Raw genomic sequence first — 25,254 nt, 5'->3', positions numbered from 1 at the left:
TTCCCATGGCCAAAAAAGAAACAATTCAAGCAATTCTTTACTATTCAATTTGCACTGGAGTTGGAAAAAAAATCTATGTCCCATTACAGAATATGTTAAGTATAAGTACTGTCATTAAAAAAAAAAAGAAATGGAATGCAGTCACTAAACCATAACCTATATCGTATATAAACTAAACTCTGTCACTAATGACAAACTGAGAACATATTTCACTTAAGAAAGGAGTCCACGGTGTTATATTGCACATATAATTTTGAAATGTTGTTGTTTTTACAAACAATACATTTTAAAAGATATCTTAAGAAACATTATTTCTCTAACATGTTGTGTACCTTTTGAGTTATTCAAGTATTGAGAACTATGGTCCTTGTGGGGAAATCTAGAAGAGGTGACATGAGAAATCTTGAATACAATTTGAGATCGCAAGAAATTTTCTATCACTGCTGTTCAAGTTCACAGGAATTACAAAGTTAGCTAGGGAGGCATCTGTTGTCCTGACAGTCACTATATTTAAAATTTTCTAAGTGATTTCTTACAGCTGTCCTCTACTAGTGTTTTTTTTTTTCCTGTCATTGACACATTCACTGGGGAAAACTAAACCATTAAGGCAGGATTTTTAAAAGGTATCCCTTTTTTAAGAAAGAAGAAATGGAAATCTGACTTAGAAAAATGAGCACAAAAGGCATCTAGAGACTCTGCTAGCAGCATAGGTGCCTGCTGGGAGATGGTATTCCCTAGAGTCATAATAACCTCTCCCACCCTTATGTATTCCTTTCTCCTCTGACAACTGCCCTTCAACACACAGCACTCTCTCCAATTCCTTTACTCATTTCCAGACTTCAATGGTGGCCCACACTCCTTTGCTTTCTTATTCATCTTTTTACTGCAACTATGAATACAATTAAGATTTTGATGCAATGATTCTTGAGTGCACTCAATTCAATCAAACGATGAGTAGTAAACAGTCAATTACCAGTCAAAAATCAATATTGTGTAATGGATGTCTCTGTACAAACTCATCGTTAAGGATTAGAAATCTAATCCAAAGAAAAGTTGGGAATGCTCATATACAGTAGTTTAGAAATAACTTGAGCTAATAAAAACAGATATTCAGTGCCCATTACTTTTTACTATAATCATATGAGATCAAATAATTTAACCAAGAAATATTATCAGAACTATGCTAATAGTCAGAATATGCCTGACTGTCATGATCTTTCATTGGTGATATAATAAATCATATCTCTACAAAGATGTCTACTTTTACTTTTTGGCCACAAGAAAATTTGTTCCCTGCCCTATCTACACATATTCCTGACATATATAAAGGATTTGACATTCCTCTCTTAGTTTTCTAAAATTCATACTATGGTTATTTTCCTCATATGTTCATTCAAACAAAAATAAAACAAGCTTTAGCCTGGAGTGTGTCTTTTACCATTCTTGCCCAAGGCAACTGATATTACAGAAAAACTACCTAAATGCATAACTGAATTTGAGAGAAATGCCTAAAGGGTCTTTATGTAGATCACCATTTCAGTTTAAGGATTAAGGAACATAAAGGAGAAATTGTTAGATACCAAAAATGACGTAGATATGTATACCATGAGTATAAATAAAATACATTTCAATTTTTATGCCTATCTTGTTTTACATATTATAGAATGTACACCATACATTCGGTGTACATTCTATAGTATGTAAAATCTTATACATGTAAGCGTCAGCTCTGGAGTTAGAGAAACTAGATTCAAACTGCAGCTTTATTACTCTTTACTACGTTACTTTCGCAAGTTGTGTAACTTCTCTGTGTCTCATTTCTGTAAATTAGGATAACAGTTATATTTACAGGATGTCTTGAGGATTGAATGGTACATACAAATTTATGTGACTATCACATCATACAATAAAAGTTATTACTGTAATAAATAGTTATTACTGTTAGTATTATAATACTGATTAACTAAAGCCTATATAACTGTTCATTTCAATTAACCCCATATATTAGCAGCTTTCTGTTTCAAGACAAAACAAGCTATAAAGCAGCAAACTGCATGGCTGAGACTCTGTTGCCACTACTCATCAATTCCAATGCCCTTCGTCTTACGAATCCAGAATGATGGTTCTCCATAATCAGAATTAAAGTTGTATTCCCAAGGTATTCTGATTAGTTGAGACTTTACTTTAAAATTATTTTAGAAGTCCATGTCAATCACATAAAAGTTCTCCCTAAACAGATGAGTAAATTAAGAATTTAATTTTTAAATGGATTGAAAATAAATGTAAGTGAAAGATTAATATGTCTCATTAAAGGAACAAAAAGTATCTTTCTTTTCTTGCATAAAGACTTTATCTTTGTAACCTTTGAAAAAAATTCTTTTAAAGTTTTAATATAACTTTTATATCAGAATTATGCACAGCTATGTGAACAAGATAAACTTTTATATCAGAATTATGCACAGCTATGTGTCAGTTGTATATTTATGCACAGCTATATGAACAAGATAAACTAATTTCAATGAGGCTGATGATGTCCCTGCAGATAGCACAAATCATTATGTTAAGGAACAATCACCAAAATGTGTTTGTTTTTACATTAAATACAAAATTGCAATCAACATCAAAATCCAGATTGTAGAAAATTACATAGGATAAACAATCTGGTTTCTTCAACAAATAAATTGCAAGGGGGAACAAAAGCGAAAGATAATTTTTAAAACATTATTATTTTATTTTATTTTTGAGACAGAGTCTTGCTCTGTCACCCAGGCTGGAGTGCAGTGGCACAATCTCGGCTCACTGCAACCTCTGCCTCCTGGGTTCAAGCGATTCTCCTGCCTCAGCCTCCTGAGTAGCTGGGATTAGAGGTGCATGCCACCACGCCCAGCTAATTTTTTGTATTTTTAGTAGAGACTGGGTTTCACTGTGTTAGCCAGGATGGTCTCGATCTCCTGATGTCGTGATCCACCCGCCTCGGCCTCCCAAAGTGCTGGAATTACAGGCGTGAGCCACTGCGCCCAGCCAAAAATTATTTTTAAAACCTACACAGCCAAAATTAAACTATAGGGGTACCTGCTTTGGTGATAAAACTATAAACAAAAGCAAGGAAGGGATTACAATAAAAGTCAGGATAGTGTTTACAAATCTTACAAGAGGAGGATGAAAAGGGCTTGGGTTTGGGACGCAGCAAATAAACAGCTGGCCGAGCTCTATTGCTTGAACTGAATGGTCATTATAAAAACGTTTGCCTTTAGTATTTCATCAACCCATACATTGTTTTATGTGAATTTCTGTGTCAGTTGTATATTTTACCATATAGGTTTTTAAAAATAAAATTGCAATCTAAAAGATTTATGATTTTTTGTTGTTGTTGTTCAAGACAGTCTCTTGCTATGTTGCCCAGGCTGGCCTTGAACTCTTGAGCTGAAGTGATCCTCCCACCTCAGCCTCCTTGGTAGCTGCAAACAGGCGTGACACTGCATCCAGCTCTTTTTTAAAAATGTTTTTTCCTGAAAAATGTATGCCTTTACCAAAAGTTCAAAGACACCTGAGCACAGCCATTTATCGACTGGTTTCTAGCCATTGTTAAATTTGGAATAACACTTTAATTTTAAATTTGCATCCTTAGGATACATATGGCCATGCTTGTGCAAACTGACACAAGAAGCTCTTAGAGTTTAGCTTTGATTTCATATTTCCTTTCATTTACCTCAGTCCCAAGAGAAAAGCCAACTTTAAGAAAAAAAAAAAAAAAACTTACAGGGCTCTTAAGGAAGGTGTTATAGGTGGATTGTGTTCCCCCAAAATGCATATGTTAAAGTCCTAACCCCTAATACCTCAGAATATAACTGTATGTAGAGACTGGGTCTCTAAAGAGGTAATGCAGTTAAAACAGGGTTATTAGGTTGGGCCCTAGTTCAATAGGAATGATGTTCTCACATGAAGAGATTAGGATGCAGATATACACAGAGGGAAAGCCATGTGAAGACACAGGAAGAAAACCATGTACAATCCAAGGAGAGAGGCCTCGGAAGAAACCAACCCTATCAACATCTTGATCTTGGACTTCTGGCTTCCAGAATTGAGAGAACATACATTTCTACTGTTTAAGCCACCCAGTCTGTGGTACTTTGTTATGGTAGCTTTAGCAAACTAACATGGAAGGTAAAGGAGAAGTAAAAGTTTTAAGAGTTGCTTTTTAAAAAGGTACTGCAGGGAAGGAAAAAAATATAAAACGTTACAAATTTGATTTATAATGTATTAATGAGTCATCAATAAAGAAAACAGACTTCTATCAGATTTCATGTAAAAAGAAACATCCCAAAGAGCTAAGCACAGAGGTCGAGACAGGAGGGAACAATTGGCTTCTGTCTTAGAGAAATAATTGGCTACTGACTTTGGATTGATGGGCAGAATTCAGCACTTTCAATGTGGTTCCTGGAAAAACCCAGAGGAGAATTTTGAGTTAGATTTTTAAATGGAGTGGAAACAAATGGAGGTGACAGGTGAGATCAAAGAGGTTTTCTTAAAGGGAAAAAGAAACAACCTCTGGCCCTTCAGTCTGGACAAAGTTTGTATTTATCATTTCCCTGGTATGACAGGCTTAGGGGTTGGAAAAACCATCAGCAAAGAAACTGCAATTCTCAGGTTGGAAAATCAGCAAAGATTGTGCAGCAAAGTCAGCACTTCATGTGTTATGTATACCCATGGAGCCTTAAGATCCTAGAGTGGAGTGCACTTTGCTGATTAGGTACAAGTTTTCTGAAAAAGGATACTACTGTAGAGACAGCAGAGAGCTGTCTGCTGGGTCCACCCTCCACGCTCTTTTTGCATTTCATCATTCCACTGACCGACATAGATGGAAATAGACAGTGAATGGCCTGTTTCCTTTCCTCTTTAATTTAACAAGGGAATAAGAGATACTCTACATCAGAAAAACATTATCATACAAAATAGAGAAGTGAAGCCAAATGAATAGGGATGGGAATAAAAGGACCTGGAGATTCTAGCCCTAGGTAATTTTTTTTCCCAACTATAAACAAAATGGCTCCATTCTCCCCTGTTATATCTAGAAGAATCCTGATATCCTTTCTGTAGGGAGGCAGTAATATAAATTAATCCACCATTCAATTCACCTATCTTTAGTTTAGAATAACTTTCTGGGGAGACAGGCATAATTATTACATCTAGGTCGCTTACAAGAATTACCAGATTTTAAGTCTTTATGAATTAGAAATGTATAGGTATACAGGATGTATTTACTGACAAAATGTCCTAATGTCTGGAATTTGCTTTAAAATACTACACATACACACACACACACACACAAACACAAAGTAAAGAGAGAAAAAAAAGATAGTCGAAGTGTTGATAACTGTTGATGGTAGATGATGGGAATGAGGGGTTCCATTATAGCATTCTTTTCACTTCGAAATATGTTTAAACTTTTCCATAATGAAAAGTTTTCTTTTAGTTTATATATATAATTGAAAAACTCAGTTATCTTCAGATTGTCATTTGAATAGGACAATATAATTTATTTTGGTTACTGATAACAGTTTAGTTTAAATAAAGCTTTACTACAGTAATATACGTACATAAAAAACTGAACAAAGGCTTTATGGGAAAATAACTTGGCAAATGTTTACAAAATGATACAGAAGCAAGCAGATACAATATTGTAGCCATATATGATACTATGTAAATATCTATGTATATATACAAATGTGTGCATATGACAAAAAAACACTCAAATAACAAAATGAAAACATTTATCTCTCAGTGATGAGTTTAAGGATAAAGTGTTCCTTTTTTGTTCTACTTTTCTCTGTTTACAAGTTTTCTAAAATGAGCATGTATCTAATTTGTAATTAGAAAAAGGAAATGAATATGAACAAGTGGGATTATAATTCAGATAAAGTAGAATAGATACTCTGAACACTATTCAGAAGAAAATAAACACTTGGCCAAAAGTCACTATACTAAACATTGAGCAGAAGGAAGACCCATACTTGGGTGGCTTTTGTTTTCATATGCTCTCAGATTATACCATCTGCAGATCTGGGGGAAAAACCCCATATTCTTATGCCTCTAGCTGGTGGAGGCTTTTATTTTTGTGTTAATATTTTCACAGTTTACCTGTCATAACTAGTATCCTGAGATTTCTGTCTCCAGGTATTTTTAACTCCTTGATCTCCTGTAGATCTAACAATTTTACATTTTACCGGTGGAGGTGTGGGGTGGGGCGGGGTGGAGGGACGGCGGGGTTGGGAATCTTTCACAACTGAATGCAAAGGCAAACACCTACCCTGGACCCAAGTTTTCACCTCTTGGTTTTCAGTGGTAACCTTAAAGGCAAATTTCAAAAACTACTTTCAGTGACATAATCTAAGAAAGAACTACAGGTTGGTGTGAAAGTCACTGGGGTTTCCCAGGCGCGGTGGCTCATGCCTGTAATCCCAGCACTTTGGGAGGCCGGGGCGGGAGGATCGCCTGAGGTCAGAAGTTCGAGACCAGCCTGGCCAACATGGTGAAACCCCCTCTCTACTAAAAATACAAAAATTAGCCAGGTGTGGTGACAGGCGCCTGTAATCCCAGCTACTTGGGAGACTGAGGCAAGAGAATCACTTGAACCTGGGAGGCGGAAGTTGCAGTGAGCCAAGATCGTGCCATTGCACTCCAGCTGGGCGATAGGAGCGAGACTTTGTCTCAAAAAATAAAAATAAAAATAAAAATAATTGGGGTTTTTGCCATTAAAAGTAACGACAAAAACCACAAGGACTTTTGCACCAACCTAGTACTTGCAGCTACAGAAATCCTATAAAACATAAGTCTAACAATTCCTACAGTACCCTAAAAACTCTTTTTCTGATAACTAAAAGTAAAGTTTCATTTTTCCAAAGTGGGTGATAAAACTTCAAATTATAAAGCATTTTTAAAACCCTCAAAACTGTACATTAGAAATATCATTGAAAATTAAAATCATAATCAGTAGTATTAAAAGATTCTCAATAAATTTCCCCAAAAGTAGGAAAATTTCACTTACTTTAACTTCCACAGTCTTGCCTCCATGTTCAATGTGTCTCTCTATGTATTCAGAGGACAGCAAATCACTGCAACAACAAAAATAAATGATGACTAAAGAGGATCCCAAAAATGTAAAACATGAAAATCAGGATCTAGTTTACACATATCTGCTTTAACAATTCTTTAACCCTCCCCAAATCAACACTTTATAGGTCTCTCTCACACACACACACACACACACACACAGACACACACACACACACACACCCCAGTATTTCTAAAAGGACATGAGGTTGAACTGCCTACACCACCTGTCACTCCATTGCTGAGCACAGCTGATTCTGCTGAACCAGCCAATAATTCCAGGAAACTACCGTAAGCACATCATTATTTTAAAGACATATTGTTCTTAATTTTTTACTTTAACTTTTTATCAAACAGTTTTAATTGTATATTATGCCTTACCATTTCTTTATGTGTTATATGTGATATTTTCATCTGACAAAATGTTAGTTTCCATCACAAAATAAAAAAAAGGCAAAGAAAGTTAAAAGAAATGAAATGGAATATATACCATCAACATTTGAAAATAATTCTTTTTTGAAATCAATCCTAAACAACAATATTTACATGTTTCTATAATCTTAAATATGCTTCTCTTTAATTTCATATATGTGAAAAACTTTCCCTTTTAATGGAGGGAAGACACAACTTCCATAACATATTTTTAATCTTTCAAAGCACTAAAATATAAATAAAACTATCATTAATAAATTTTTAAAAATGCATGAAGCTATAAATTTCTAGTGTTGCTCTATTAATAGACATTGAGCCAACTAAAAAGTCCTTAAGTAAACTGAAGGTCATCAAACAAAAACTGTTCCAATCATTTAAAAATGTGCCTTTTTGAGCACAGAGGTTCATCATGATAAGCACCATGTCTACAATTGCTTGAAATGTAAACAGAACGATCAAACAAGCATTACATTAATGCAGGCACCATAATCCTGTACTATCTGATGCTTATATTACTATTTAGAAAACTTGTAATTATAGTCTAAGTCAATGCTTCATTTATCTTTAGAATAGATGTTCTTACTGACTTTATGTGAGAATCAGCTAGCATGCTCTCAGCTGCAAGCTGTAGAAAACACAACAAAAAGTATATTAAACAATCAGGACATTTATCATCTTATTTCTTCTTTGAAATTCCAGGACTAGTATAATATAAATTTGCTTCTGAGGATATTCAGTTCTATTTGATAAATAAATTTGAGGTTTATAAAATATAGGCAAACCCTTTTAAGATATTTTAAGTATGTATTTGCTAGTAAGACATGAACAGAATTCACAGATGTATAAAGTATAAAAAGATTGTGTATGTGTTACACACTGACAGAAAGGGCTGCAAGATCAACAAATGTCAATTACTCTTGAAGCATATGAGTAATAAATGTTCATGATATATTAAATATATAAGAGGCACTAAATATCCAGGATACACTAAATATACATATGCACTTAATATTCATGAGGGGGTTTTTCAGCTTCGACACAATTGATACTTTGGGCCAGATAATTCTTTGTCTTGGGAGGCTGTCTTGTTCACTGTAGCACACTTAACATCCCTGGATTCTACCTAATAGATGCCAGTAGCATCTCTTACATATACCAGTCATGACAATCAAAAATGTCTCCAGACATTGCTAAATGTACACTGGGGTACAAAATCACCCTGGTTAACAACAACTGCTGATACTCTTTCCTGCCCCATTTGTTATCTGTCCAATAAACACAACAGAACTCACCACTGTCTGTGAGGCTAACTGGCAAGCCACAGCCACTGACTAGGCATACTTGTCCCAGTATCTCTCAGACACTTGAGGAAGTGTTATTAGCTTGGGACAACTGCTATCTTTGAGGCTTGCCCAAACCTCAACTCTGGTCCTTGTAACCACACCATCAGCAGGGAAGGCATATGCAGATGTATGAACATGAACACTATGTATCCCAGGATTAGCTGGCACGGCCCCTCTACCCTACTTGCCCCTAACCCAGGTATACCAACCTAATAATCTTTCCTCTTGCCTCTCACTGTGCACTTTAAATTAATTTAGTGAATTATGTGATTTGAGGATTGGAATTTAGTCTGTGGGAGCTTTTGGTTCCCTCACCTCTAGGATAGCTCACCTAAGCATACTTGGAGGCTACCATTGCCTCAAAGTAATTTTCCCACCTGACATCAGGGCAGTTCCAGGGTTGGCTCATGGGGTGGCTCAGTGCCATTAATGAGATAAGGGGTGTTTACAACTTTCTGCTCTGCCCTCAGCATGGTAGCTGGGGCCCTCTTAACTGGCTCCTCTCATGACCCTGATATTACGGCTGCAATTCTCAGCATCTTATAAAAAATACATTATTCCAAGATTTAAAAACGCCTTGTATTTATTTTTAAAAGTGAACAAGCCCTTTCAAAAATAGCTCTTAGCATTCATCTTCTCAAGTATCTGTTGCCAGAATTACATTATATGGCCACTCCTAAACCAGTCCTTTGACAAGAACATTTGTCTTTGAACAATCAACATTCTCCTGCCAGGCCTCCCTTGACCATCATGCTTCTTTACAGAGAACTGAACAATATTGTTGGAAAGGAGAGGGATGAAGAAAGTACTTGTTGTACATCCAACTGAAAATTGTCTTTTTTTTTGTCTTCATCATGAGTATATTATATATTTCACAAATTTCCAAGGGCTTATAACAAAAACGTGAAATTACATGGGAAAGACCTGCCTCAGGCAAAACTGGTAATTGCTCCAGCATCCGCATCACACCCTGTTTACCCAAAACAGGAGAGATACTAGCCAGGTGTTTGCAAAGGACTGTCCTCCAACCTTGCTATCAGTCTTAAAAACTTCCCCGGAAGTAGGAGAGAAACATCATCATACAGAGGCATGTTTATCAGCAGAGCCAGCCAGGTTCCCTCTCCTGGGAATCTGAACTTGTAAATTCAGAAAAAAATCATTCAGCTGATGAAGGAAAGAGAAACAGAAAGTCAAAAGTAAGCTGACACTTAAAACAAACTGAGCTGTACGGTGGTGAATACCAGAGTGAAAGCCCCACATCTCCACTGCTGAAGTCCCTGAATGCAGAACACCCTATCCCTGTGCTAGACATCTTTGGGATCCTTGCTCTAACACTGTCACATGAGTCAAACCCCCCTACTGGAGCCAGCATGAGTGAAATCAAAATCACCTAAGTCAAATATTCCTCAGAGGAATACTAGCTGTGGTGTAGGAATAGTAGTAGTAATAAGAATAATAAAATTTAAAAACAACTTTTGAGTCCTCCAGGTTTTCAAATTTCAAGGGAACGTTTCCCTTTGAATTATAAAATCTAGGCATTAAGAGAATATGAGTCACTGCACGAATGTAATTACAGCAAAGAAAAGCCCTCTGCTCAGGAATTATGCAGCTATTTCAATCAAGCCTCTATATACAAGTATTGCTGGAAAGCGCTTCGTGTAATTTTAAACCAAAAACAGCTCATGCAATTTGGTTTTGTTTGTTTGCATATTGTGAAAGTCTGCTAAGTATTGTTATTTTAATGATTAGGGTGAGAATCCTTAAATTTAAAGTTTCACTTTTCCCTCTACTAAACCATAAAATCTTTACTATCATCAAGTTAGAACCTAAGTTAATTTTCTTGAAGCTTCCTGAAGTAGAGATAATCAAATTATCTTGTTACTTTCTTTAGAACGTCATTGTTTATCATTATATAGGGATCTACTTAAATCATTTTAAGTGTAGGAAAATGGAAGACCTCCTTAACATAAAGGAAATTTTATATTAATGTAAATGGGTCAGGTAGAATTCACTCCATACTAATAGCTTAATAATGATGTGTGAATGCTTGTTTGTGAACTTTGAAATATAAAAGTAAAAATCATTTTCAACCGATTTCTAAAGGCCACTCATTCTCTAAAGGAAGTAAGTAGATGTTTACAAAATTAGAAATGTTTTCTGAGACCTTTTTTCATTTGCATGTCATAACAAGCCTAAAAAAGCAAAACAAATATAATGTAAACATTTTCAGTCATAATAATGATTATCCTTTGTGTAGTGGGCAACTGTCATGAATCAGAGACAGCTGGTATAGTATTATACAAAGGTTTGGGAGTTAAAAACAAAAACAAATATTTTAATTTTCCATCCAAGCTCTGCCATTTACTAATTGTGTACCCTTGGCCAAGTTGCTTAATCTTGATCAACATAATTTGCTTCTGTTTAAAATTGAGACAGTAAAAAAAAAAAAAAAAATCACTTCATAAAGCTGATATGGTATTAAACCAGAACATCGATGAAATGCATCCCACATCCTGATTTCAATCATTCACATACCCTATTCACCATCTCATATTTATTCATCTTTCTCTAGAACTCTCTCTGTTTTGTAACTTAAAACCATTGAGCCTATCTACCACTTTTTCACTCTCCTCACCTCCTTCTTGTCTACTTAATCCAGTTTATCTTCCATGATCTGTCCTGATAAATCACCTCCCTGCACACACTCTAAACTAATTTACCCCTCTTTCCACTGTACTTGCTTGACCAAACCTCAATCACAGTAAAACTCCTTCTACTAATCAAAGTCTGACTCCAAGAAGTAGAACATCTTGAATGGTCATAGGCTGGTTTAGGATCACAGTTGTCAAACGGTCCCTCGTCACGACACTGCCCTTAAGTCCACTATGCTTTTCCGCTCAATTTACTTTGAGAAGATCCTTCTAAATCTCTCTCCTCACATCTCTGCTGTGCTCCCTCATTATCACTCCCTTCAGATAATCTCACTTCTGTATTCACTGGAAAAATGAAAACAGGAATATCTCATCTTTCCAATCTACCAGCACTCCTGTTTCTGAACCAGTCTCTACTAGGATGTCAAATAGGCATCTCAAATTCAACATGTCTAATGCATAACTCTCTCAGTCAAATCCGAACATTCAATTCTACCTTCAAAATGTATCCTAGTAACAACTTGAGAGTGGAAAAAAAAACTGGAGACATTACCTTAACCAAGTTATCACAGTTAACATAACAAAATTAATAGAAAAAAACAAAATCATGTGCTTCTGAAGTGATGCTTGCATAAGAAGCAAACAAATGAACAAAGAAACTTGAATGTGCAATAGATTTTCAAAGAAACAGCCTCAGAGCAAAGATCTAATCCAAGGTGCTGCCAGTAAGATGTAACCTCAAGGTCAAGAGTAAGTCAAGGGTGTAGTTTTAAAACCCTTTGTTACAACTCAGAAAGACTAAAGGCTGTTTCGCCTTGACCAAATCATCTATGTAAAAGAGTTCCGAAAACTATTAAGGGCCTCAGCTAGACAAAAGAGTTTCTAAGAATCTTTTAGGTTCTCATAGACGTTCTCACCTAAACAAAAAAGCTAGTATGAATCTTCAGGGCATTGTCCCATAGCATCTTAACTCACAGTAGAGAGGGACCTATCTCAAAAAGATCTGTGGATGTGGATTTGTCTAATGGGGTAAATGCCAATGAGATTCACATGAAACCTGTGAAGTTCTTAAGAGAATTGTATCACTGGAACCACACCAGCTTGGACCAAAATGGACAATCAGTTCAAACTTTTTATAGTCAGGAAACAGACCTAGAAAGATAGTTAGCTTTAAGCCCGGCACATTTCTTTAAAAAAAAAAAAAAAATGTTGACTCAGAGGATGAACCCAAGAACCACAAAAGGACTGCTCCCAGGAAGCAAAGCAGAGCTTTAAGCAACATATATTCCCTTCTGCCAAAGCAGGAGAAACCAGTGACATACCTGATTCAGTATCAGAAATTCAACGGACCAGGCCGGGCGCGGTGGCTCATGCTTGTAATCCCAGCACTTTGGGAGGCCGAGGCGGGCGGATCACGAGGTCAGGAGATGGAGACCACGGTGAAACCCGGTCTCTACTAAAAATACAAAAAAATTAGCCGGGTGTGGTGGCGGGCGCCTGTAGTCCCAGCTACTCGGAGAGGCTGAGGCAGGAGAATGGCGTGAACCCGGGAGGCAGAGCTTGCAGTGAGCCGAGATTGTGCCACTGCACTCCAGCCTGGGCAACAGAGCAAGACTCCGTCTCAAAAAAAAAAAAAAAAAAAAAAAAAAAGAAATTCAATGGACCAGTGACTCCTGAGTAGCTATTTCCCACTTTTTGAACAGGAGTGTCTACTGCAGTCATCCTGCCCCTATCTACCCTGTATTTTAGGTTATCTTTTTGGTTCAAGGGTCTACACCTGGGCTACCTCACCTAAGAAGCCTTATCTACACCTGGACCTGATGCAGATGATGAGAACCTGAACCTTGCATTTGAGCCTGATACTATAATGGAATAAGATTTTTCAGGGGTCTCTGGAGGAATTCAATACATTCTGCATATGTGATAAATACAAATAATTTGTGGCCAAAGGACAAACTGTGGTTGATTAAAGAAGGCGACAAATTGTAACTCTTCTAATGGCAAAGTGGAAACCATTTCTTCTCCCCTTGAATCTGAGCTGGCCCTGTGAAAAATATGAGACAGAAGTGATATTGTGTGTCTTAGTCTGTTTTGTGCTGCTGTAACAGAATATCACAGACTAGGTAATGTAGAATGAACAGAAACATGTTGGCTCACAGTTCCAGAGGCTGGGAAGTCCAATATCAAGGTGCCAGCAACTTGTGAGGGCCTTTTTGCTGTGTCATCATATGGTAGAAGGAGAGAAAGAGAGAAGGAAAGCAGAAGGAGAGAGGGAGAGAGAAGGAAAGGGAGAAAAGGAGAAAGAAAGGGAGGAAGGAGACAGGGAGAAGAGAGGGAAAGAGGTAGGGAGAGGGAGGAAGAGGGAGGGAAGGTAAGGGAAGGCAAGAGAGGGTGAGAGCGAGCCAGAGAGAGAGGGGAGAGCACACACAGAAGCAAGAGGGAATCAAACTTGCCCTTTAATAAGGCACCAATCCCAGGCCTGTGAGTGCAGCCAGCCCTCATGGCCTAATCACCCTTAAAAGGTCCCACCTCTTCATACTGTTACAATGGCAATTAAATTTCAACATGATATTTAGAGGTGACAAACATTCAAACTACAGCTCTGTGTAACATCTGAGATCTGCAGATTCCATTTTCATGCATGTAGAATTCTCCTTTGAATCCAGCCACCATGCTGTCAGGAAGACCAAGCAAACACATAAAAAGACCATGTGGAGGAGAATCATGTCCCTAGCTGACAGACCCAGTGAATTCCAAGCCAACACTGACACCAATTTCCAACCACGTCACTGAGGCAAGTTTGCATCTTCCAGATATAATAGCATCCCAGCTGACACTACATAAAGCATATCTGCCCAGTTGACCTACAGAATTGTGCAAAACAATATACACTGTAAAGATTATAATATACTGTAACAAGCTATGCCTTCTTATTCTAACATTCAATGATTGTTATGCTGCCCTAAATTACTATGTTTTCCTTAGAGCAGTCACCAAATATTAAATGTAACTTTCTGTGGACAATATAAAAGAATCATAAGCCTCCAAATATGATTATAATCCAACCAGTGAAAATAAGAGAAGCCCACAGATCATAGGTCACAATAGAAAATCAAAGATTTCATAAGGTCTTTAAACTATGAAAAGCTCTCCAGAAGAAGAGAACTGGAAAAAATGGAAGCTTTAAGGATCCAAATTTCATTATTTCATTTAAGAGGAATAACAAATTATGAGCTTAGAAAGGTTTTTTAAAGAAAACATTCTTCCCATTCTCTCCATTCTATGAATCCCTCCCCAACACCTCCATTTCATTTTCTTTATTTTCTTACTTTCTCTAGCCATGCACCAACCCTCCAGATCCTTTTGATATACTAGAGAATCCTCATTACAGAAAATGAATAAATATCACTGAGAATTAACCATCCATTCCTCAGCCTTTTTTAGAGTGCCAAAACTGTTATCTATACCCTCAGCATGTAATGAGTGGTATTTAAAATGTTTATGTTGTTTAAACTAAATTAAAAGGAAACTACAAAAGGGAATTAAGTTTATTAAATATCTGATTTTTGGATGAAAGTTTCACTTTATTACTTTTCCAATTTGTAAATATAATTCTTCTCTTGCTTATGCACATAAAAGAAATTTTCTGTGTACTCTTGTGTCTAAAGGTGAGGCTATTTTGTTACTTCTATTGAGGAAGTCGCAATCTGATGAAAATTATCAGGGAGGTTTAAATGTGTATGCTAGGACTAGGGCACTTACAATAAATGTGATCAAGTAAAAGTTGAGCCTGGCACTATCATGAATGTTAGCTCTTATTTATAGACCCCTGTTCCTAATAAAGCAAAGTTTTCCAAGCCTGGCTTTGCAGCAAAATCAGTAAATTAAAAAAAAAAAAAATGCCTAGACACCCTCAGGCCTACCAAATCAGAATCTCCTACGTTTATTCTGCTATAAAGAAAAGTTACCAAGACATGAAAGTTTAATCAAATTAACAGTCTACGAATATGCTAGTAAAATTCTATTAACATATAATGGCCTGTTGGCATATCTGATCATTGTGGCTCAATACCACTTCAAAAGCCAAGGTACCAGGGAACACACTACGCTAAGGCAATTAAAATGAGTCCCTGGTGAATCTTATTGCAAATAATCAACAGAGGGAGACATGTTCCTCCCCATTACAGCCAAGTAAAGGACTAATGTTTTGTAGTTTTTTAAGGGTAAAATTGCCAGACTTACTTCAAAATTTACTTAGACTTCTTAGGAGTACCCTAGAAATGGAGATTTGGGGCACTTGAAAAAAGTTGAATTATTGGGCATTTTTATAATATTAGTCACTTGAAAATCAGATCCTATCTAATCTGGTTTTCACCACGCCACTTCACCAAACCTGTACTTTCATGGTCACTATTTAGCTACCTCTATATCATTAAATCTAACAGTTAATTCTTAGTCTTAATCTTACTTGATGTATAAGCAGCATTTGACATAGCTGATCACCCTTCCTCTTGGAAATATTTCCTTCAATTTCCTACCAGGAACCACACAGTCCTGGTTTTTCTCCTTTCTCTTGCTGCTGCTTCTGTCTCCTTTGTAGGTTTCTTCTCATCGCTACAGTTCCTAAACATTGGAGTACCCCCAGGGATCAGTACTTGATCCTCCTCTTTTCTTTTGACACTCTCTTCCTCGGTGATTTCATCTAATGTTTTCTCTTAATTAATTATACAGCATATAATTATACTCAATTATATGCTGATGTCTCTTAGATTTATATCTCCAGCTTAGAATTCTCCTCTAAACACCGGAATCATATATCCAACTATGTACTCAACATCTCTTAATTATTAAATAAGCATCACACTTAACATGTCCAAACTTGGGCTCCTGATCTTGCTTGACAAACATGATTCTCCTAGAATCTTCCCAGCTTCTTAAATGGCTACTTCAATTTTCCAATTACCCTGGCCAAAAATCATAGTGATCATTGACTCTTTAATCTCTCTTACAAATCATATATGCAACTGATCAGAAAATTCTGTCAATAGTGTTTTCAAAAAAAATTTCCAGAATATGAACATTTCCATTGCCACCACCTGGTCTGAGCCACCATGCTATCTTGCCTGGAGTACTGTAAGGCTTAAGATCTACTCTGTTAACCTGTCAACATTTCGCTTATCATCCACATGAAGAATATAACAATTCCATCATTAGTGAGAAGACAGAGTAGCAGACATTATTATCCACTGTTAATCACAGTCAAATACTGTCCTCTTTTGATAAAGCAATTTTTCAAAACAGTAAAAGTCTTAAACTTCTAATATTCTTTGTACCTAAGAATCTAATGAAGAAAAATAACTCTAAATATAGGAGACATTTTATGGAATTAAAAAGATATCAGAAAACCTAGTGTTGACAAGGCTGTGAGCATAGAGTTTTGTAGAATTTTCATGGAGGGAAATTTGACAATACATATTAAATGTATACCTTTTGAACCTGCAATTCTGTTTCTAAGAATTTAAGGAATAATTCTGAATAATTTTAAAATAGATGTGTAGCTGTAAAGATTTTCAATACACTATCATTGTGAAACACTGAAAAATTTTAAAGCAATTTAAAAAATAAGATCCCAAAATTTACAATTAAACATTCTGCTGACACTAACATGCCATAGAAGATATCAAAAGGTGGTCACACCATCTACAAGAAAAGTTCAACATTTTGCACAAGAAATAAAAAATAAATGTTGTCAAGAAAAAAGATAAGAGGCATACATTATGAAGATGCTAGCAGTGCTTATCTCTAGGTAAGAGTAAGTAATGTAACAGATTACTGTTACATTAATTTTACTGATCTTATTTTGGCACCTTAAAATGTCTATAATAAACATGTATTATATTTCTAATAAGAAAATTAAATTTTGAAATGTATTTTAGGAAAGCATCACCCAATGTTATTCACAAAGCAAACTAAATATATAAAAATAGATACTTGGTTAAACGAAAATTTTCCATACATTTAGTGGAAAATAATGAAGTCAACAAAAACTCTTTAATTAGAGTTTGTATTAACAGGTAATATGGTTCTTTTATGTTAAAAAAAAAAGCAGAACACAAAATTATATAGCGAGAATATAACAATTATATAAATAAAACAATGCACAGGGAAAAAGTACACCTACATGTTTAAAAATTTCACCTTTGAGTGGTGGCACTATAGGTCATTAAAAATGTTTTGTTTTGGGTTTATTATTTTAAACAGTTTCTTCTACGTACTTATCACAAAATTTCTCAAGCAAAGTATTAAACATCTTAATTATTTTTCAATTTTAAAACTAATAGCAATAATAGAAATAATAGTTAACAATTTTGAGCACCTACTACTATTACCACTGCTACCACTACTACTACTATTAGTATGATTACTAGTACTATTTCTACTGATCTAATGGTTTTGCATATATTAGCTCATCTGATCCACACAACAAAATACTAAGTAGGTGCTGTGGTTTGAATGGATGCATCCTCCCAAAGTTTTTACATTGGAACTTAACCCTCAAGAGGATGATATTAAGAGGTGAGGCCTTTGGGAGGTTATTGGGTCATGAAAGCTTTGCCCTCATAGAACAGATTAGTGCCTTTATAAAATCTTTAGAAAGTTAGTCCCATTTGCCCTTCCATCCTGTCTGCCACGTGAAGACAAAGCATTTGTCACCTCTGGAGGACACAGCACCAAGGCACCATCTTGGAAGCAGTGAATGACTCCTTACCAGACACTGAATCTGCCAGTGCCTTGATTTTGAACCTCCCAGGCTCCAGAACTGTGAGGAAAAAAAAATTCTATGACTTATAAATTACTCAGTCTGTGGTACTTTGTTACAGAAGCAGGAGTAGACTAAAGTGGTAGGTATGATTAGTATCTCCATACAGATGAGGAAACTGAAGGACAGAAAGGTAATTTACTCAAGAGTATGCAGTTAGTAGTAGTAAGTGTTATAGACAGCATCCAAATTCAGACAGCCTGACTACAAAGCTCATTCTCTGGACCACTAAACCCAACCTCAACCTGTATCTTTACTCCTCCCATAATTTTCTTCTCTTTTCATCTCTCTAGTTTTCTACATATGTAGCTACATCAGCACTAAACTTTTCTACATAACTATAAAGCCTTCAATATGGGCAAATATATTAGGTAATATATTAATTCCAATATTTTCCTGGCTACATCCCTCCTGTGGCCTTCCATCCTCCTGCTCACATCTGAACTAACCGCACCCTAGGCCGGTTGTACAGCCGTAATCCTAGAATCTATGATCCTGGGAACTCCCTTGGCTTCCATCTTCATTGTAAACTGTTTCCTATATCTCACATTTTCTTGATCTTCTCCCTTTTATTTTGGTGGTGCTCAGTCTCCAATGCCTTCCAAATAAAGAATGCATGATGTTAATTTATTTTAAATCTTGCATACACATTTTCTGAGAACTCATCTTTGATTGATGGTTTGGATTTGTAAGTACAGAAATCCTGCAGAACTTACACAGCATTGCTCCATTGTCTCCTCGTATGGCTAGTAAGAAGTCTGTCTAATGCTATTCCATGTAACCTGTTTTTTCCTCTATGGAAGCCATTGTGATCTTCTCTTTTATCTCCACCATTCTGAAACATCAAAATTATATGTCTTCATGTGGGTCTTCTTTCATTCACTGTCCTGGGCATTCAATGGTACTTTCAATCTAGAAATTCCTGTCCTTCAGTTATGAAAAATTTTCTTAAATTTTTTTTTGATAATTTCCTCTCTGTCCTTTCTCTAATGTCTTTCTGGGACTCCTACCAGTCAGATGTTTAGTCTCCTGAATGATCCTCTAAATTTTCTTTTCTTAGTATCACTACGATGGTGAATGATCCTCTAAGTTTTTATCTTGTCTCTTCTATATTCCACTTCTTCATCTTTTTTCCTGTTTTCTGGGAGAACTTTTATTTTTCAACCATAGTATTCAAACGTCTACTGCTTTGTTATTGTTTCTACTATTTTTTCTAGGTGTTTTTCTCTGAATTTTTAAGTATGATTTTCTTTTTCCATAAATGCAGTAGTTATCTCTTTGAATACAGGCATACCTTGTTTTATTGTGCTTTGCTTTATCGTGCTTCACAGATACTGTGTTTTTGTTCTTGTTGTTGCTATTGTTGTTTTACAAATTGAAGGTTTGTAACAATCCGGCACCAAGCAAGTCTATCAGTGCCATTTTCCAACAGCATATGCTCACTTTGTGTCTGTGTCATATTTTGGTAATTCTCACAATATTTAAAACTTTTCATTAGTTTATCTGTTATGGTGATCTGTAATCAGTGACCTTTGATGTTACTATTATAATTGTTTGAGGGCACAATGAATCAAACCCATGTAAGAGAGCGAGCTTAATAAATGTTGTGTGTGTTCTCACTGCTCAACTGATTGGCCATTCCCCCATCTCCCTCCCTCTCCACAGGCATCCCTATTCCCTGAGACAAAACAATATGGAAATTAGGTCAATTAATAACCCTACATTGGCTTCTAAGTGTCCAAGAAAAGAAGGAGTTGCATGTCTCTTACTCTAAATCAAAAGCTAGACACAATTAAGCTTAGTGAGGAAGGCATGTTGAAAGCCAAGATAAGTCAAAAACTAAACCTCTTAATGCCAAACAGTTAGCCAAGTTGTGAATGCAAAGGAAAAGTTCTTGAAGGAAATTAAAAGTGCTGCTATACTGAACACATGAATGATAAAAAAGCAAAACAGCCTTATTGCTGATATGAAGAAAGTTTTAGTGGTATAGATAGAAGATCAAACCAGCCACATATTCCCTTAAGCCAAAACCTAACCCAGAATAAGGCCCTAACTCTCTTTAACTATATGAAGGCTGAGAGACATGAGGAAGTTGCAGAAGAAATGTTTGAAGCTAGCAGAGGCTGCTTTATGAGGTTTAAAGAAGGAAGCAGTCTCCACAATATAAAAGTACAAGGTAGAGCAGCAAGTGCTGATGGAGAAGCTGCCACAATTTATCTAGAAGATCTAGATAAGACAATTGATGAAGGTGGCTATAGCACAAAACAGATTTTTCAACATAGACAAAACAGCCTTTTATTGGAAGAAGATGTCATCTAGGACTTTCCCAGCCAGAGAGGAGAAGTCAATACCTGGTTTCAAAGCTTCAAAAGAAGGGGTCAGGTGCAGTGGCTCATACCTGTAATTCCAGCACTTCAGGAGACTGAGGCAAGAGCATGGCTTGAGCTCAGGCATTTGAGACTAGCCTGGGCAACACAGCAGGACCCTGTCTCTACAAAAAAATTTAAAAAGCACCCAGGTATGGTGGTACGCGCCTGTAGTCCAAGCTATTTGGGAGGCTAGGCAGGTTGATCGCTTCAGCCTGGGGAGGTTCAGGCTGCAGTGAGCTGTGATTGTGTCACTATACTCCAGCCTGGGCCACAACCTGTGACTCTGCCTTAAAAAAAAAAAAAGAGAGAGAGAGAGAGAGAGAAAGAGAAAGGCTGACTCTTTTGTTTAGGGCTAATGCAGCTGGTGACTTTAAGCCAATACTCACTTACCATTCTGAGAACCCTAAGGCCCTTAGGAATTATCCTAAATCTACTCTGCCTGTGCTCTGTAAATGCAACAACAAAGCCTGGATGACAGCATATCTTTTGACAATGTGGTTTACTGAATATTTTCAGCCCATCATTGAGATCTACTGCTCAGGAAAAAAATATTTCTTTCAAAATATTGCTATTCATTGACAATGCATCTAGTCACCTAAGAGCTCTGATGGAGATGTACAAGGAGATTAATGTTGTTTTCATACTTTCTAACACCACATCCATTTTGCAGCCCATAGATCAAGAAGTAATTTCAACTTCAAGTCTTATTATTTAAGAAATACATTTCGTAAGGCTATTGCTGCCATAGACAGTGATTCCTCTGATGGATCTGGGCAAAGTAAATTGAAAACCTTTGCCCCATCTAGATGCCATTAAGAACATCCATATTCATAAGAGGAAGTCAAAATATCAACACAAATATGAGTTTGGAAGAAGTTGATTTTGACCATCATGGATGGCTTAGGGTTAAAGACTTCAGTGGAGGAAGTCCTGCAGATGTGGTAGAAGTAGCAAGATAACTAGAATTAGAAATGTAATCTGAAGATGTGACTGAATGCTATAATCTCATGATCAAATCTGGATGGACGAGGAGTCTTTTTTTTTTTTGAGATGGAGTCTTGCTCTGTCACCCAGGCTGGAGTGCAGTGGTGCAATCTCGGCTCACTGCAACCTTTGTCTCCTGGGTTCAAGTGATTCTCCTGCCTCAGCCTCCTGAGTAGATGGGACTACAGGTGCCTGCCACCACGCCAGGCTAAGTTTTGTACTTTTAGTAGAGACAGGATTTCACCATGTTGGCCAGGCTGGTCTCGAATTCCTGACCTCAAGTGATTCGCCCTCCTCAGCCTCCCAAAGTGCTAGGATTACAGGCGTGAGCCACTGCACCTGGCCGAGTCACTTCTTATGGATGAGCGAAAAAAAGTGGTTTTTTTGTTTTTGTTTTTTTGAGATGGAGTCTCACTCTGTCGCCCAGGGTGGAGTGCAGTGGCACAGTCTTGGCTCACTGCAGGCTCTGCCTCCCGGGTTCATGCCATTCTCCTGCCTCAGCCTCCTGAGTAGCCTGAGACTACAGGCGCCCGCCACCACGCCCGGCTAATTTTTTTATTTTTAGTAGAGACAGGTTTCACCATTAGCCAGGATGGTCTCGATCTCCTGACCTCGTAATCCACCCGCCTCGGCCTCCCAAAGTGCTAGGATTACAGGCGTGAGCCACTGCGCCCGGCCAAAAAAAGTGCATTTTTAAGGCAGAATCTACTCCTGGTGAAAATGTTGTGAACACTGTTGAAATAACAACAAAGATTTAAAATAATATAAACTTAGCTGATAAAGCAGTGGTAGAGTTCTAGAGGATTAAGTCCAAATCTGAAAGAAGTTCTGCTATGGGTAAATTGCTATCAAACAGCATCTCGTGCTATGGAGAAATCTTTTGTGAAAGTAATCAATGCAGCAAACTTAATTGTTATTTTATGAAATTGCCACAAATACCCCAACCTTCAGCAACCACAATTCTGATCAGTCAGCAGCCATCAACACTGAGGCGAGACCCTTCAGTGGCAAAAAGATGACAATTTGCTGAAGTCTAAGATGATCATTAGCATTTTTAGCAGTACAGTATTTTTTAATTAGGGTATATACCTCTTTAGACATAATGCTGTTGCACACTTACTAGACTACAATATAGTGTAAACACAGAATTGGGGTTTTTTTTAGATTCGGGGGTGCGTGTGTAGGTTTGTTATGTGGCTATATTGTATAATTAAGAGGTTTGGCTTTTACTGAACCCCTCAACCAAACAGTAAATATAGTACCCAGTAAGTAGTTTTTCAACGTTTGTCCCCATCCCTTTCTCCCCTTTCGGAGTCCCTAGTGTCTATTGTTTCTATCATTATGTCCACCATGTGTACCCAATGTTTAGCTTTCACTTATAAGTAAGAACATGCAGTATTTGTTTTTTTGTTTCTGCACTAATTCACTTAGGACAATGGCCTTCAGCTGTATTCACGTTCCTGCAAAAGACATGATTTCATTCTTTTATGACTGCATAGTATTCCGTGGTGTATATATGCCACATTTTTAAATCCAATCCACCATCAATCAGCGCCTAGGTTGAGTCCATTTTTCACTGTTATGAGCAGTGCTTCATTGAACATATGAGTGCAGGTGTCTGAACATAACTTTTATATGAACTGGGAAACCATAAAATGTATGTGACTTGCTTTATTGTGATATTTGCTGTACTGAGGTAGTTTGGAATTGAATTCTCAATCTCTCCAAGGTAGGCCTATATATTATTATAGCTTTGAGCTTTAAATATTTTCTTCTGTTCCCAAATTTTTTATTGTTTCAACTGAATTCATTTGTTTCTCTGCTCTCTTTCTTTTTGGTTAGACAGCTGATCGTCCTTGGCTCTCCACTGTTGTTGAGAGTGAAGCATTACAACATTCCTGGAAGCTCTGTGAAGAACAGCAGGGTTGTGGATGGGTGGGTGTCTCTAGAGGGAGGCAGAAATTTCATTAGAAGGATTCCAAATGTCAGCATCCATAGATTCTTTACCATGGATTGATCACTTGGCCCAGAGAGTGAGCCTCCAATCTCCTGGTTGGACAGCATAAACTTGGTGTCAATGTTCAGAGAGCAACCTGGGGATGGGAACTAAGGATCTCTGATTCAACATATAGAAATCAGTACACCCTCCTGTTTTCAGTATATCACTTGCCCTCAGCTGACTATGCTCCCAATCCAGAAACGTGGGTTGTTTCTCCAGAAAGAGAACCTCCTATTTCTGCCAGGAAAGGAAGAAGCATATCCCTGCTTGCTGGAACTTAGCTGGGCTTCTAACTGCTCCTTAGGGAAATTCAAACACTAGAGGCAACACACTATATGTTCTATATTCCATTTATTAAAATTCTCTTTCTGACATTTTCATTTCACATTATAAGCTTTATGCTTTTCAGGCCTGCTTTTTTTCTAACTAGTGGAATTGCAATAGTTAGCTTTAACACTACAGGCCCTTCCAACTACTGGTGAAAGGAAGGCCATCAAGATGAAAAGAAAACATCCTATCTTTTAGATCATCAGGAAAGCAAGTACTAATCTATGTCACAGAACAGTCTTTGTGAACATTATTTCCAACAGTAGACCCTTTCCCATAATTCAGACATGAAAATGTGTTGTTATGTCCTATGAAGGTAAGTATAACTTCTGAAAAGTCTGTAATTCTGTTTGTTTCCTTAATAATCTGTTATCCTATTAAGAATATTTAAACAGACATCTCTGTTTGCTATAAAGCATAAATAACCATTAAGCCAAAAGAGTAGACTTGGCACTTTGCTTTTCTTCCATATGTTTATAGATGTGAAACAAAATAAAACAAAACTATGACTGTCAGGTTTCCCATTTTAAAACAAAGTTTTAGAGTTTAATATCTTACAAAACTAAGATAATCTTCTCTTCTCAGACCTATACCACCCAGTTTTCTGAGGTATCTCATCACCTCTATTTCTAGAACTTTTCCAAGTGCTACTTCTTGTTGAAATCAGAGGTCAGCTTTTTCCACTCTGGTAAGTCAGTTACCACTTGTCCATTCTTCTTATATCTTCCAAAATTTTATTGATGTCTCCCATCTGTTTTATTCTTGTTAGTTTATTATACTCTCACTATCATTATAATGGAGCAAAGATATATGCAAGAGTTCACTCTGCTATACCTAGCCAGAAAATGTGGGTCATTTTTAAATGTTTATTTTTCTATCATGAGCATATAATCGTTATGATGGAAAATTACTGGATTAAACCTGAGCCAGGGAAATTTAAGTAATGGGGGCATGAAACAGGCACCAAAGAGTAGAAAATTATGTCTCACCATTTATCTCAAGACTCCAGCAGTAAGTCCTTAAAAGGTGACCTTTCCACTCTCTCACATTTCAGTCTATTCCATTAGCTGTCATTTCCTGACCTAGCTTTCCATTCCAAGGGCCATTTCCAGCAAATATCAGCCAACTTACAATTATTTTTGATGAACTAATAGTAATCACACCTAGACAAACTATTTTATTTTGATTCCACTAAAATGTCTTTGTGTTTTCACAATAC

At 36.8% G+C, this 25,254-nt stretch overlaps 1 protein-coding gene across 14 annotated transcripts in view; it reads right to left on the bottom strand.

Moving 5' to 3' along the window:
* The window catches only part of ADAM22 (ADAM metallopeptidase domain 22), a 258,439-nt gene that overhangs the window by 115,823 nt on the left and 117,362 nt on the right, over positions 1-25,254 (bottom strand). For all 14 annotated transcript variants that reach the window (XR_004032234.1, XM_030822043.1, XM_030822044.1 and 11 more), the window contains one exon: positions 7,046-7,112. Coding sequence is in view for 13 of the 14 variants with exons in the window: in XM_030822043.1 (XP_030677903.1) it covers positions 7,046-7,112 (67 nt within the window). In the remaining variant the exon portion in view is untranslated. The remainder of the gene's footprint in view (positions 1-7,045; positions 7,113-25,254) is intronic.

The sequence above is a fragment of the Nomascus leucogenys genome, chromosome 11, assembly GCF_006542625.1.
Source record: "Nomascus leucogenys isolate Asia chromosome 11, Asia_NLE_v1, whole genome shotgun sequence".
Taxonomy (NCBI): Eukaryota; Metazoa; Chordata; class Mammalia; order Primates; family Hylobatidae; genus Nomascus; species Nomascus leucogenys.
The sequence above is the reverse complement of the archived record's forward strand: the minus strand, read 5'-3'. Positions and strand labels throughout refer to the sequence as shown.